Source organism: Sycon ciliatum, chromosome 1 (genome assembly GCF_964019385.1).
Source record: "Sycon ciliatum chromosome 1, ocSycCili1.1, whole genome shotgun sequence".
NCBI lineage: Eukaryota > Metazoa > Porifera > Calcarea > Leucosolenida > Sycettidae > Sycon > Sycon ciliatum.
In genome coordinates, this window is record NC_088643.1 from 77,308,160 (window position 1) to 77,322,596 (window position 14,437).

Sequence of the window (14,437 nt, forward strand, 5' to 3'; positions counted from 1 at the left end):
TCTGTAGGAAGAGTAACAATTTCAACCGCAGTGCTGTGTCAGTGTTCCGCATGAGAGCTACTCGACTCGGTAGGATCTCCTCAATCATGTAAGGATCTTTACCATGAGTGTGAAACGCAGCAGGTAGACATGACAGACAACATGCATTCTCCATTCCTAGCTTAGGTCATCTCCACTTCCGAGACCCAGCAGAACATTCTTGCATGCACGAAGGAATGGACCCATCTAAGTGGAGACTTTGCATTGAATAAGTGAATGACACTAGGCTCCATTCTGCTTCAGTGGAAGACGAAGTATTTTTTGGCTAGGCTGGACGGTGGCGCACATAGTTTGGAACTCATGACCTGGCAACTGGGGGACAGGGATACGAAGAATTTTGATCATGTCTTCGAAATCATTGGTGTGATCAACACCAACCCACCTATTTTTGAGCTGCATCTGCGTCTTGAGTCTTGAGTCTTGAGTCTTGAGTCTTGAGGTTGGTGTTGAATGGGACTGTTGATGGCACGAATACAGAAAACTTTCTGTGAAAACTGAGTTAGTCTGCGTAAGACTCCTGTTATGATTTGTGAGATGACACTTTTTAATAAACACTTTATTTCCACCTGAACACACACACCTGGAGTGCCACATATGCCTGGGATGTCATACACCGCTTGTGGATGTATGCGGCATGGGTGTTTTTCCGTCGAAGGTGCGTATTCAAGCACCCACCAAAATTGTCGGAGTGGATCGCTAGTACATGCAGCATTACGCCAATGAGTTGCAGTACAGGTGCTCAACTAGCTGCGCTCACAGCAGGTATAATTTTTGTGAACTTTCGTGCTCTCTACTGGAGGCTGGACATTTTGTTTCTTGCCGCTGTGTTGTTGTTTTGTTGATCACAGATTGGAGCATGACAATACCGGATTTGGGCCAGGATGGTTTCTGCAAAAGGTAGTTTCCACATCATGTCTAACGCCGGTTAGCTGTAGTGTACATATCTGATCTTCCATGAAAAGTGTCTTAAGCGGGATTCACAGAAGCTTTTTTGCGATGCGACACGCGATGCGACAGCCGCGAAACCGGGAAATCCCCAAATCGCAACCATCGCGGACCCCACGCAACTGACGCAACTGGGCCATCGCAGGCCATCGCAGAAGTTGAGCTTGGCTCAACTTTTGCGATGCGACAAGCGATTTGGCGTACGATTTTGACCTTTTCTACAGCAAAGTTGTACAAAGGTTCAAGAGTTGCCTATAAATTTGTACAAGTTGTATCAAACCGCGCGAATATCATGGTGACGTAGCCAAATCTGCAAGACTTTGTCGCAAAGCTGACTTCTTCTGTGAATGGTATTTCGCGAGTTCGCATCGCACGCATCCATCGCAGATCGCGTCGCATCGCGTGTCGCATCGCAAAAAAGCTTCTGTGAATCCCGCTTTATTCTTTTTCTTTTTGTTGTTGAGAGCCGCGCAAATATTCTTGCAGATGCAGCAACACTGAACACAATAACATGGTTCTGGGAAAATTGGCTTCTGTATTTCATGTACTTCGTTGTAGCACTGGGATTGGTAGCCACAGAGCACCTGTTTCAGCTCATGCAATGCAGACTATCACCCTATCAGCTCAGAGTACCAGTACTGATCATAGATTTTCCGGGCTTGTAAATTGTCACAGGTACAGATATCTGATCCGGGCATCGAAGGACAAGAGCTGGAGGACACGGTTGAGTATGACTTCCCATGCAGCCAATGGCTGGCGCGGGACACAGGAGATGGTGAGGTCACCCGACAACTCCTGCCCAGCGAAGAAGCAAGTGAACCTGCAGCTGCTGAGGCGTGTGAGTAGATGCGCTGCTGTGTGTTGCAGAAAATGCAAGAGACTGTGACAAGCTGAAGTACATGTGCTTGTGCAGTTTGCTCTGTGCATGCTATACCCCAAGCTAGGCATGCTATACCCCAAGCTAGGCATGCTATACCCCAAGCTAGGCATGCTATACCCCAAGCTAGGCATGCTGTACCCCAAGCTAGGCATGCTGTACCCCAAGCTAGGCATGCTATACCCCAAGCTAGGCATGCTGTACCCCAAGCTAGGCATGCTGTACCCCAAGCTAGGCATGCTGTACCCCAAGCTAGGCATGCTGTACCCCAAGCTAGGCATGCTTTACCCCAAGCTAGGCATGCTGTACCCCAAGCTAGGCATGCTGTACCCCAAGCTAGGCATGCTGTACCCCAAGCTAGGCATGCTGTACCCCAAGCTAGGCATGCTTTACCCCAAGCTAGGCATGCTGTACCCCAAGCTAGGCATGCTGTACCCCAAGCTAGGCATGCTATACCCCAAGCTAGGCATGCTGTACCCCAAGCTAGGCATGCTGTACCCCAAGCTAGGCATGCTGTACCCCAAGCTAGGCATGCTGTACCCCAAGCTAGGCATGCTTTACCCCAAGCTAGGCATGCTGTACCCCAAGCTAGGCATGCTGTACCCCAAGCTAGGCATGCTGTACCCCAAGCTAGGCATGCTGTACCCCAAGCTAGGCATGCTTTACCCCAAGCTAGGCATGCTGTACCCCAAGCTAGGCATGCTGTACCCCAAGCTAGGCATGCTGTACCCCAAGCTAGGCATGCTATACCCCAAGCTAGGCATGCTGTACCCCAAGCTAGGCATGCTGTACCCCAAGCTAGGCATGCTGTACCCCAAGCTAGGCATGCTGTACCCCAAGCTAGGCATGCTTTACCCCAAGCTAGGCATGCTGTACCCCAAGCTAGGCATGCTGTACCCCAAGCTAGGCATGCTGTACCCCAAGCTAGGCATGCTGTACCCCAAGCTAGGCATGCTATACCCCAAACTAGGCATGCTGTACCCCAAGCTAGGCATGCTGTACCCCAAGCTAGGCATGCTGTACCCCAAGCTAGGCATGCTGTACCCCAAGCTAGGCATGCTATACCCCAAGCTAGGCATGCTGTACCCCAAGCTAGGCATGCTATACCCCAAGCTAGGCATGCTGTACCCCAAGCTAGGCATGCTGTACCCCAAGCTAGGCATGCTGTACCCCAAGCTAGGCATGCTGTACCCCAAGCTAGGCATGCTGTACCCCAAGCTAGGCATGCTGTACCCCAAGCTAGGCATGCTGTACCCCAAGCTAGGCATGCTGTACCCCAAGCTAGGCATGCTGTACCCCAAGCTAGGCATGCTATACCCCAAGCTAGGCATGCTGTACCCCAAGCTAGGCATGCTGTACCCCAAGCTAGGCATGCTATACCCCAAGCTAGGCATGCTGTACCCCAAGCTAGGCATGCTGTACCCCAAGCTAGGCATGCTTTACCCCAAGCTAGGTTATCTGCATGTCCATTAGTTAGATGTAAACACTCTACAGAACACACACACACGCACACACACACACACACACACACACACACACACACACACACACACACACACACACACACACACACACACACACACCTTCCTTCCTTCCTTCTTCCACTGCCATGACTGGCTATGTGGCCCCATACGGGGCAGACCAGGAGACGTGTTGTCCACCGGGCGGGGAACGCCATACTCAGCGCGCGCGGGCCGCGCGAACAGCGTTAGGGAGCATCTCATAAGTTCGCATTTTGTTTCTAAACGTAACGCATTTCGAAACGGGGGTAGGGGGGTAGCGCCCATTTCGGATAGAAAAATGACAGTTCGCACATTTTCTGGATGTGTACAATACAGTGCTAGTGCTTGTGCTAGACCGCTTCAGACAGCAGGGTACCGGTGTGTTTTAGGTGTAGTAGATCTAACCCTTGCACTACGCATGCAGGCTACTCAGAGGTGTCAAATGTCACACCAGCCTGATCAAACCGTGTACCTGCCACCTGGCCAGCTTTGACAGTACAGTCGTTGTGGAGGAACTCTGTTTATGTGTGTGTACATGTCATATTGATTGAACTAAGACTGTAACTAAAACTTACTTGTACTCAGTAGATGTGGTACTACTGAATGTCATTCACTTCAACACTAGCGTCCATGTCCATGTACATGAACATTGTACATGATTGTGCATACCATGGCATGGACATGTACAGTAGATCTACACTGAAAATGTGCGATAAGACTTTCAAATAGTGGGGGGAGGTAGGGGGGTAAAGTCTATTCGAAATGCGTTACGTTTACAAAAAAAGTGCGAACTTATGAGATGCTCCCTTACACTTGTGCCTCGCAATATCCTGCGGCCGACGAAACACACACACGCACGCGCGCGCACGCACGCACGCACGCACACACACACACACACACACCATTGGACCATTGGACGCCCATCGCCAGAGGCGATGATAGCGATGCTACAGCAGAAGCCATAGCAACTTGTGCTGGGATTGCACCATTCAACAGCTTGCAAGGCTGAAGAATTGGCCGCCACTATTCAGCCTGGTCTACACCACACAGCTATGAAGTGGCTTTTTCTGGCCAGTGAATCCCTACTTTTTGGTCTTTTTTAAATTTATTTTCCCGCACACACATCACACCACATACTCCGGCATACACTGGCTGTTGGTAACCACCCAGGAGAATGAAAGAAAAGTCAGGAAGAGTCTGAGAAAGAGAAGAAAGACGTGTGTGACCATAATCGTCGGGAATCGAACCCGCAACCTATCGATTGGAAATCGCTGCACATACCGCTGCACCATATGGGACACACACACACATACACACACACACACACACACACACACACACACACACACACACACACACACACACACACACACACAACATCCTTACTGTAGCAATCGCTGCTCTTCATAGATGACTTTTGCTTTTTTTGCTCCTGTCCGTTCTTTCGCTCAGCTGCGGATCAGAGCTACATCATCACCACCACAACTGGAGATTGCCGCGGAGCAGGAACCGACGCCAACGTCATGGTAACAATGTTCGGTGAGCATGGCGACAGCGGACCGCAACCTCTCGAGAATGCAAAGGCTAACTTTGAGCGGAAACGGTGAGGGAAGCGTTACTGGAGAACTGAACATGTGCCACTAGGGTATGGACAAAATCAAGACTGTTTTGCGTAGCGTATTTCCCCTATTGTAAGTCGCACTCAATTGAAAGTCGCACCCACATTATCATTATCAGATCCATGTCATATCATTTCAATATATTCACTTCAGTAGTAAGTCGTGTTTGGTTGTAAGTCACATCCCCTGTGTTGGCACATCCCCTGTGTTGGCACATCCCCTGTGTTGGCACATCCCCTGTGTTGGCACATCTCCTGTGTTGGCACATCTCCTGTGTTGGCACATCCCCTGTGTTGGCACATCCCCTGTGTTGGCACATCTCCTGTGTTGGCACATCCCCTGTGTTGGCACATCCCCTGTGTTGGCACATCCCCTGTGTTGGCACATCCCCTGTGTTGGCACATCCCCTGTGTTGGCACATCCCCTGTGTTGGCACATCCCCTGTGTTGGCACATCCCCTGTGTTGGCCCTAATGTTACGTATAAGAAGGTGCTACTTGTATTCGCCGGGGAAATACAATACGGTAGCTGTTGAATATGGCCAGGTACTCCGATGTATAGTTTGACCAGGTACTCCGATGTATAGTTTGACCAGGTACTCCCATGTATAGTTTGACCAGGTACTCCGATGTATAGTTTGACCAGGTACTCCGATGTATAGTTTGACCAGGTACTCCGATGTATAGTTTGACCAGGTACTCCGATGTATAGTTTGACCAGGTACTCCCATGTATAGTTTGACCAGGTACTCCGATGTATAGTTTGACCAGGTACTCCGATGTATAGTTTGACCAGGTACTCCGATGTATAGTTTGACCAGGTACTCCGATGTATAGTTTGACCAGGTACTCCCATGTATAGTTTGACCAGGTACAGTAAGTATCGTTTATAAAGTGACCGGATATAATGATATACCGGTTATAGTGATAGAACACGTCAAAATCAAAATCAAATCAGAAAAAATACAGCTAAAATATCACTATATACACTATTATCGGCTATACCGATATATCGCTTATTGTGATGGACTTCAGGAAGCAAACCATATCAAATGTACAGGAAAATATCGCATATAATGATCAAGAGTGATCTTTCTGCATGCTCTTGTCCGTTTCTGGCTGTGTTGCCTCTCACAATGATGTTGCCAACTCACGTACACAGCCACTCATGTCTATTTCTGGCTCTACGCAACTCGTTGGACACCGAGTAGATCTACGTGAGTACGGATCCAGCTCAGGCTTTTTTTGGAGAACACGCTGAAGAAGCAGCCATGCCACATGATGTATCGAAGTTCTAGTACATGTACAGTCTGTACTCGTACTGCACTGCCATGCACTGCTCTGTGTCATGCACCGGTACACAGTCCGCGGAGCATGCATGCACTTTCAGCATGCTTTTTCCAGCGTGTACGCATCATTTCACGTGCAGGCATGTGCCATGTGTCGGTCAAACATGCAAATCGGCTATAGTGATGCACCGGATATAGTGATACATTTTCGAAAATCAAAGGGGCACGTTATATCCGATATTTACTGTACTCCGATGTATAGTTTGACCAGGTACTCCGATGTATAGTTTGACCAGGTACTCCGATGTATAGTTTGACCAGGTACTCCGATGTATAGTTTGACCAAGGTCAGGCAAGCCTATGCACATGATGATTGTATGATTGCCATCCTTAACACTACTCACTACTCACTACTCACTAGTCTATCTGGCATTTTCTTTCTGCAATGCAGTGTCGATAAATTTGTCGTGAAGTGTCCTTCGCTTGGCGTTATTGATCGCATCTTTGTTGGTCACGACAATTCTGGGTTCGGACCAGGCTGGTTCCTGGATGAGGTGAGTTGGTGACAGTATTATGCAATAGCCGTGTAAGCAATTAATGCCAGCCATTACTACAATACACTAGCATATGCATCATGTAATATCGTACATGTTATATTATTTTGGGCTGTATAGCTTGCTGCGTGCCCATGCATGAGGGGGGGGGGGGGGGGATATGACCTTCCCCCACCCCCTTCTCACCTTTGTAGCCTGGGTGGTGTGCTGGAGGTGGCATGTTAAGCTCTTTCCGATAAGTGCTTTGTGCAGTACTCCCGAAAGCGCACCCTGAATATTAGGTGCATGCGTTCATGTTCATGCCTTGGTCATCCTGATGCACACGAGATGTACACACCACTGCCAACACCGTCCGAAGACGTGCAGGCACCTGTACATACGCGCGTGTGTGTGTGTGTGTGTGTGTGTGCGTGTGTGTGTGCTTGTCACCCGACAAGTGCCCGCTACAGAACCCCAGAGCACATGTAGTGTTACAAGATGGGACCCGTGGCTGTCATGTGTTCACTCTGTGACAAGATGGGACCCGTGGCTGTCATGTGTTCACTCTGTGACAAGATGGGACCCGTGGCTGTCATGTGTTCACTCTGTGACAAGATGGGACCCGTGGCTGTCATGTGTTCACTCTGTGACAAGATGGGACCCGTGGCTGTCATGTGTTCACTCTGTGACAAGATGGGACCCGTGGCTGTCATGTGTTCACTCTGTGACAAGATGGGACCCGTGGCTGTCATGTGTTCACTCTGTGACAAGATGGGACCTGTGGCTGTCATGTGTTCACTCTGTGACAAGATGGGACCCGTGGCTGTCATGTGTTCACTCTGTGACAAGATGGGACCCGTGGCTGTCATGTGTTCACTCTGTGACAAGATGGGACCCGTGGCTGTCATGTGTTCACTCTGTGACAAGATGGGACCCGTGGCTGTCATGTGTTCACTCTGTGACAAGATGGGACCCGTGGCTGTCATGTGTTCACTCTGTGACAAGATGGGACCCGTGGCTGTCATGTGTTCACTCTGTGACAAGATGGGACCTGTGGCTGTCATGTGTTCACTCTGTGACAAGATGGGACCCGTGGCTGTCATGTGTTCACTCTGTGACAAGATGGGACCCGTGGCTGTCATGTGTTCACTCTGTGACAAGATGGGACCTGTGGCTGTCATGTGTTCACTCTGTGACAAGATGGGACCCGTGGCTGTCATGTGTTCACTCTGTGACAAGATGGGACCCGTGGCTGTCATGTGTTCACTCTGTGACAAGATGGGACCCGTGGCTGTCATGTGTTCACTCTGTGACAAGATGGGACCCGTGGCTGTCATGTGTTCACTCTGTGACAAGATGGGACCCGTGGCTGTCATGTGTTCACTCTGTGACAAGATGGGACCCGTGGCTGTCATGTGTTCACTCTGTGACAAGATGGGACCCGTGGCTGTCATGTGTTCACTCTGTGACAAGATGGGACCCGTGGCTGTCATGTGTTCACTCTGTGACAAGATGGGACCCGTGGCTGTCATGTGTTCACTCTGTGACAAGATGGGACCCGTGGCTGTCATGTGTTCACTCTGTGACAAGATGGGACCCGTGGCTGTCATGTGTTCACTCTGTGACAAGATGGGACCCGTGGCTGTCATGTGTTCACTCTGTGACAAGATGGGACCCGTGGCTGTCATGTGTTCACTCTGTGACAAGATGGGACCTGTGGCTGTCATGTGTTCACTCTGTGACAAGATGGGACCCGTGGCTGTCATGTGTTCACTCTGTGACAAGATGGGACCCGTGGCTGTCATGTGTTCACTCTGTGACAAGATGGGACCCGTGGCTGTCATGTGTTCACTCTGTGACAAGATGGGACCTGTGGCTGTCATGTGTTCACTCTGTGACAAGATGGGACCTGTGGCTGTCATGTGTTCACTCTGTGACAAGATGGGACCTGTGGCGGGGTCATGTGTTCACTCTGTGACAAGATGGGACCTGTGGCGGGGTCATGTGTTCACTCTGTGACAAGATGGGACCCGTGGCTGTCATGTGTTCACTCTGTGACAAGATGGGACCTGTGGCGGGGTCATGTGTTCACTCTGTGCACTCAACTATAGGTATCAGTAGAGGACACCGTCGGCAATGTGCTCTATCGCTTTCCCTGCAAGCGATGGCTGGCGAAGGACGAGGGCGACGGCCAGGTGTCTTGCGTCCTGGAAGCAGAGTCATGCCAAGTTGTATCCCGCAGCGATCCTGCTAGCTGCATGGAGCCTGGCTCAACCGCAGGTAACTATTAGGGTCGCTTGTCATCACATCAACATAGCTGCCGGCGTTGCATTATATCATTATGATGACTAGCAACTTTCAAGCTGTGCGTGTATTCAATTGTGAAACGTGTCCGAGGGAATCACTTGGACCTTACCAATGCCACAGACATGCTTGTCCTAGCTGGAGAAACATAATATCATCGCCTCCGTGTGGGACATAAGTATAGACAATGTGTATTGTCATTACTTGTACATGAAGGAAAAGGGCCTGCAAAGTCGAAGATCTCTTATGTGTGTATACTTTGCACCATGCGTGTGTATGTGTATACATGTGTATGTGCACGTGCGCATGTGTGTGTATGTGTGCGTGTGTGTGTGTGTGTGTGTGTGTGTGTGTGTGTGTGTGTACATGTGTGCGTACAATCACATCTTGCGCACAGAGGACGTCAATGAGAATTTCTATCGGGTAACAACCTGGACAGGCGACAAGCGATTTGCTGGCACGGATGCTACCGTCACTCTAACAATGCACACCGGCTGCACCAGTCAACACCAGAATGAGCAGCGGCAGCAGCAACACCCAGCAAGCTATTCTGTAGGAACTCTTGTAGGAAGGATAGGATGTTGTTGGCTGCAACTACAGTCCTAAGACTGAAGAATCATGATCTAGTCAACATGGCTTCGCAATTCTCGGCTCAGTACAGAACTCTCACGTCTTTCATCATACTCACACTCAGAGTGTTTCATTGGGACGTTTATCAAGCCGAACCATTGCAAAACCATGTCCTGTTACCATTCTCCATGCGATCTTACAGGTCACACTAGATCAAGACCATCACATCGTGGACAGCAGCAGCAGCAGCTCGCTGGCATCATCGAGAACTCTATTCGCACGGGGTGCAGTGGACAGTTTTATCGTGGCTCTGGATGAACACATTCAACCCATCACATCTATAACTATTGGACATGATAACAAGGGACTCAACGCAGGCTGGTTTCTAGAAAAGGTTTGTAACGACAGCCAGTCTGCTACTGAACAAAGATCTCCTCATGCGGTGTAAACTCTTCGTACCACGCAGCACTATAACGTTTCAATCTTTAGTCTCCCTACTCATCCTTAATGGATTATTCCATTCTCCCGAGGCTCTGTTTCTAGCTCTCCCCCTCGCTCGTCATCCAAGTTTATATCAAACTCAGTTATCATCTATGTTCTTTTCCCCATCTGTCCAGGTTTCAATAGAGAGTATCTCCTCCAATAAAACCTACAATTTCATGTGCAACCAATGGCTGGACGATGCGGAAGGTGATCAAGCGACAGAGCGGACACTCTTTGCAGTTGATGACTCCACAGCATCATACGACGCATCCTCTGCAGTTCACAGCGGAGGTAAGCAAATAGTGGTACACTGAGGGTGTTCCAGACTGCTCCTAGCGTGAGCTAGCGACTTGTATTCAATTCACCTCGTCATTGGACCGGAATACACGAAATAATAGATGCATGAGCGCAAAGCCGTATCACATACAATACTGATCACTCAGTGACATCATCACTCAATGACATGCATGAGCGCAAGGCCGTATCACATACAATACTGATCACTCAGTGACATCATCACTCAATGACATGCATGAGCGCAAGGCCGTATCACATACAATACTGATCACTCAGTGACATCATGGTACAGTGCATGGGTGTGCACTCGTGATGACTTTGCAGTATGCTGTGTCCGTGTGCAATACAGAAACTCAGTGGTCAGTCTGGGTGTGGACAAGTGACGTCCGCGATGCCGGTACAGATGCTCGTGTCTTTCTGCAGCTGTACGGCGATAGTGGAATCTCTGCCGTTGTAGAAATTGACAACGAGGCAGACAACTTTGAACGAGGGGAGCTGGACAAGTTCAAGGTGAGACATATTAATGTAGGAAACGGAATGATAATTTGCAGGCCCTCCAGTCTTTATCACTGGTTCTTGATAGATTTCTTGCATGTGGTAGGTAGTACTTGCAACAGGACAGAGTGACAGCCTTTCCCAATCTCCTTCTCTGCAGTAAATTAGAATTATCACTTCGTGACTTGAAATACCTACATGTAGAAACCGACTCGACATTTCGAAAAGAAGCATACCCGGTAATTTATGTTGCCTTTGCTTTGCATGCAGGTAGCCCTTGGTGATGTTGGTGAGCCATACAAACTCCGTGTCTTCCATGACAATGCCAACCCGTTTCCAGGCTGGCATTTGGATAAGGTAGGGCATACTGTGATCTGCCCAATATTACCATCACTGGACTTTCGCAGTTTCCCATAGCCCGCTAGTCTGCGACGGCAAATGTCCACAGAGTACACAGAGTCCACAGAGTCCACAGAGTACACAGAGTACACAGAGTCCACAGAGTACTGTTGGGACCCATGTAACAGGTACAAGTACATCATTGGTTGAAGTTTGATTTCGTCCTAGTTAAATTATTAGAACGCGACACAAATGTTTTTGTGTGTCACACTCTTCTTGTAAAAAATGTATTTGAAGCTCTGCCTCTTTAGCTATCATCACGGGCAGCCGCTGCTGGAAAACATGTCCATTCCTGTCTCAAATGTCTATAAATGAAATGCATGTGTGGATGGCCTGTACTCCTAACGTCACGGTGCCTTGTGTACTTTCACTGTCATGTTGATCATTACGCCGCATTGCCATCGGCTGGTATCTTGGTGGTAACCCGTGCATGCAGATCCGCATGGAAAATCTCACCAGCGGGGCGAAGTACACGTTCCCATGTGGCCAGTGGCTGTGCAAGGATCAGGCAGCGGACGGCCAGGTTGTGCGGGAACTCGCTGCCCAGTCTGCCTGTGTTACTCCTCTGCAACGTGAGTGAACCGTGAACCAGCATGTGTGTGCCCAGTCTGCCTGTGTTACTCCTCTGCAACGTGAGTGAACCGTGAACCAGCATGTGTGTGCCCAGTCTGCCTGTGTTACTCCTCTGCAACGTGAGTGAACCGTGAACCAGCATGTGTGTGCCCAGTCTGCCTGTGTTACTCCTCTGCAACGTGAGTGAACCGTGAACCAGCATGTGTGTGCCCAGTCTGCCTGTGTTACTCCTCTGCAACGTGAGTGAACCGTGAACCAGCATGTGTGTGCCCAGTCTGCCTGTGTTACTCCTCTGCAACGTGAGTGAACCAGTGAACCAGCATGTGTGTGCAGTAAAAGTCTGTAATCACACTGTGGACCTTGCTTTGCTAAACAACATTGGTCAGGATGTTGGAGAGTGAATTCTAGGCTGCCTTCGAGTAAAGACTGTGGCTTTTTTGGGCTGTTCCTCGTACACTTAAGTCACCAGACAACCATTCACTTAATAAAGCCAAGACAATGGACATACATGTGTGTGTATGTGTTTGTGTGTGTGTGTGTGTGTGTGTGTGTGTGTGTGTGTGTGTGTGTGCACGTGCATGCATCTGTGTATGTGTGTATGTGTTTGTGTGTGTGTGTGTGTGTGCGTGCGTGCGTGTGTTCTACGACGAATAGATGTCGAGTACACGATCGAGCTGCACTGCGCTCATATCAAGTCGTCGGGAAATGAGCCCCAGATCTCCATTCAGGTCTTTGGACTACGCGGCGATACTGGAGTGCGCCATCTTACTGCACGGAGAACGAAGAAGAATAAGACTTTGTGGAATCCAGGCAAGGTGAGCAGACGCCATTCGCAAATTGTCCAGTGCACTCAGGCCTGAAGCCTTTGCAAGACTCTTTCATGTGCAACCAATATTAGACTTCTATCTCAAATTTTAGCACCATCACCACTCGATCTATGTGCCAAACCAAATCATGATTCCCCAAGGCAGTGCTGAGTTCTTTACTGTGTGGTTGTTCTGGAATTGTTCTGTTCCATCTCTACAGGCGAACAAGTTTACCTTCTCAGCGATCAGCCTTGGGGACATCAAGCGAGTGAAGGTACAGCAGGATGGTAAGCAAAGACACACATGTGTAGTATGTGATTGAAGGCAGGCCAAGATGAGCAGCCTGTGACTAGTGCATTTCACTACACATACCAGTACAGTCAGTCATGTGACTAGTGCATTTCACTACACATACCAGTACAGTCAGTCATGTGACTAGTGCATTTCACTACACATACCAGTAGGTCCAGTACAGCCAGTCATGTGACTAGTGCATTTCACTACACATACCAGTACAGCCAGTCATGTGACTAGTGCATTTCACTACACATACCAGTACAGCCAGTCATGTGACTAGTGCATTTCACTACACATACCAGCAAGAGTACATAACCCAAGAGTGTGCAACTCCAGCTATGGGGTCTGCGACGGCAGAACTTCACATCACGTGATGAACCCGTGCACTCTAGTGCATGATAGATACTGGGTTGTACGCAGCCCAGCTTTGGATACAACTCTCTTGTGGTCACTTTGCGCAAATTTGCACTGTTTGCCAGCATAACCTTTTGAACCATGTCACGTGATGTGAAGTTCTGCCGTCGCAGCACAGCATAGAGGTTGTGCAGGCAGTTGCACACTCTTGGTTATGTACTCTTGATACCAGTACAGCCAGTCATGTGACTAGTGCATTTCACTACACATACCAGTACAGCCAGTTATGTGACTATAGTCTGTTTCAAAAAGATTAGCAATCAGGTTTTGGTCTTAAAAGGTATGAAGATAAGGGAAAATTGGACAACGAAGTACATAAAATGGCTGGTTTGGGCACGGCAAATTGTTCTGTGAAGGTTTCGGAACAATTGGACCAGCCGTTAAGGAGTTAGAATTTCGGCCAGGTTTCCGGCCTTTTCCCATGGTTTGCAATTTGCCCTGGAAGCCAGTATCGATATTTCTATTAAAACCCACGATTTATCTCTTCCTTTCTGGCCTTGTGGTTATGGATGCTGTCTGCTGACCATGAAGTTGTGAGTTCAAATCCCAACCTATCTTCAACTCACACTTGTTTTCATTGTTTTTTGGTGATCAAGCAGACTTGTTGTTGTTCACGATTGTTGTTGTTGGAGCTCCCGCTTCCTCCCGAACTGACTGACACTTGACTGGCTCACGCCATGTGTAGTAGTAGTAGTAGTAGTAGAATTTATTATTTTGATAGGGAAGGCCCTACAGACGTTGCCGTCTTGTTACAGGGAACCCTAAGTGCTCTTTACAGAGCGAAACAAAAACGGATAGATGCTCAACCTGACGACACGAGACAGGCAGAGAATTCCACCTATCAGCGCCAAGGAAAGAAATGGAGAACATGTGAACACACCCACAACACTGAAACGGTGTGAGTGAATACGGAAGTCATTGCGCTGTAGCTACGTGTTGAATACACCGGCACATCGATCGATCGATTTCTTTTTGAGAATTATTTTCGTATTTCAAG

The 14,437-nt window shown here is 48.8% G+C and overlaps 1 protein-coding gene across 2 annotated transcripts in view; it reads left to right on the top strand.

The window, feature by feature from the left end:
* The window catches only part of LOC135805575 (lipoxygenase homology domain-containing protein 1-like), a 28,137-nt gene that overhangs the window by 10,068 nt on the left and 3,632 nt on the right, over positions 1-14,437 (top strand). For both annotated transcript variants that reach the window (XM_065319633.1, XM_065319631.1), the window contains 14 exons: positions 8-88; positions 888-936; positions 1,660-1,822; positions 4,816-4,966; positions 6,721-6,823; positions 8,914-9,082; positions 9,504-9,658; positions 9,879-10,070; positions 10,294-10,450; positions 10,806-10,966; positions 11,222-11,308; positions 11,787-11,922; positions 12,578-12,738; positions 12,950-13,016. In XM_065319633.1, the coding sequence (XP_065175705.1) occupies positions 8-88; positions 888-936; positions 1,660-1,822; positions 4,816-4,966; positions 6,721-6,823; positions 8,914-9,082; positions 9,504-9,658; positions 9,879-10,070; positions 10,294-10,450; positions 10,806-10,966; positions 11,222-11,308; positions 11,787-11,922; positions 12,578-12,738; positions 12,950-13,016 (1,832 nt within the window). The remainder of the gene's footprint in view (positions 1-7; positions 89-887; positions 937-1,659; positions 1,823-4,815; positions 4,967-6,720; positions 6,824-8,913; positions 9,083-9,503; positions 9,659-9,878; positions 10,071-10,293; positions 10,451-10,805; positions 10,967-11,221; positions 11,309-11,786; positions 11,923-12,577; positions 12,739-12,949; positions 13,017-14,437) is intronic.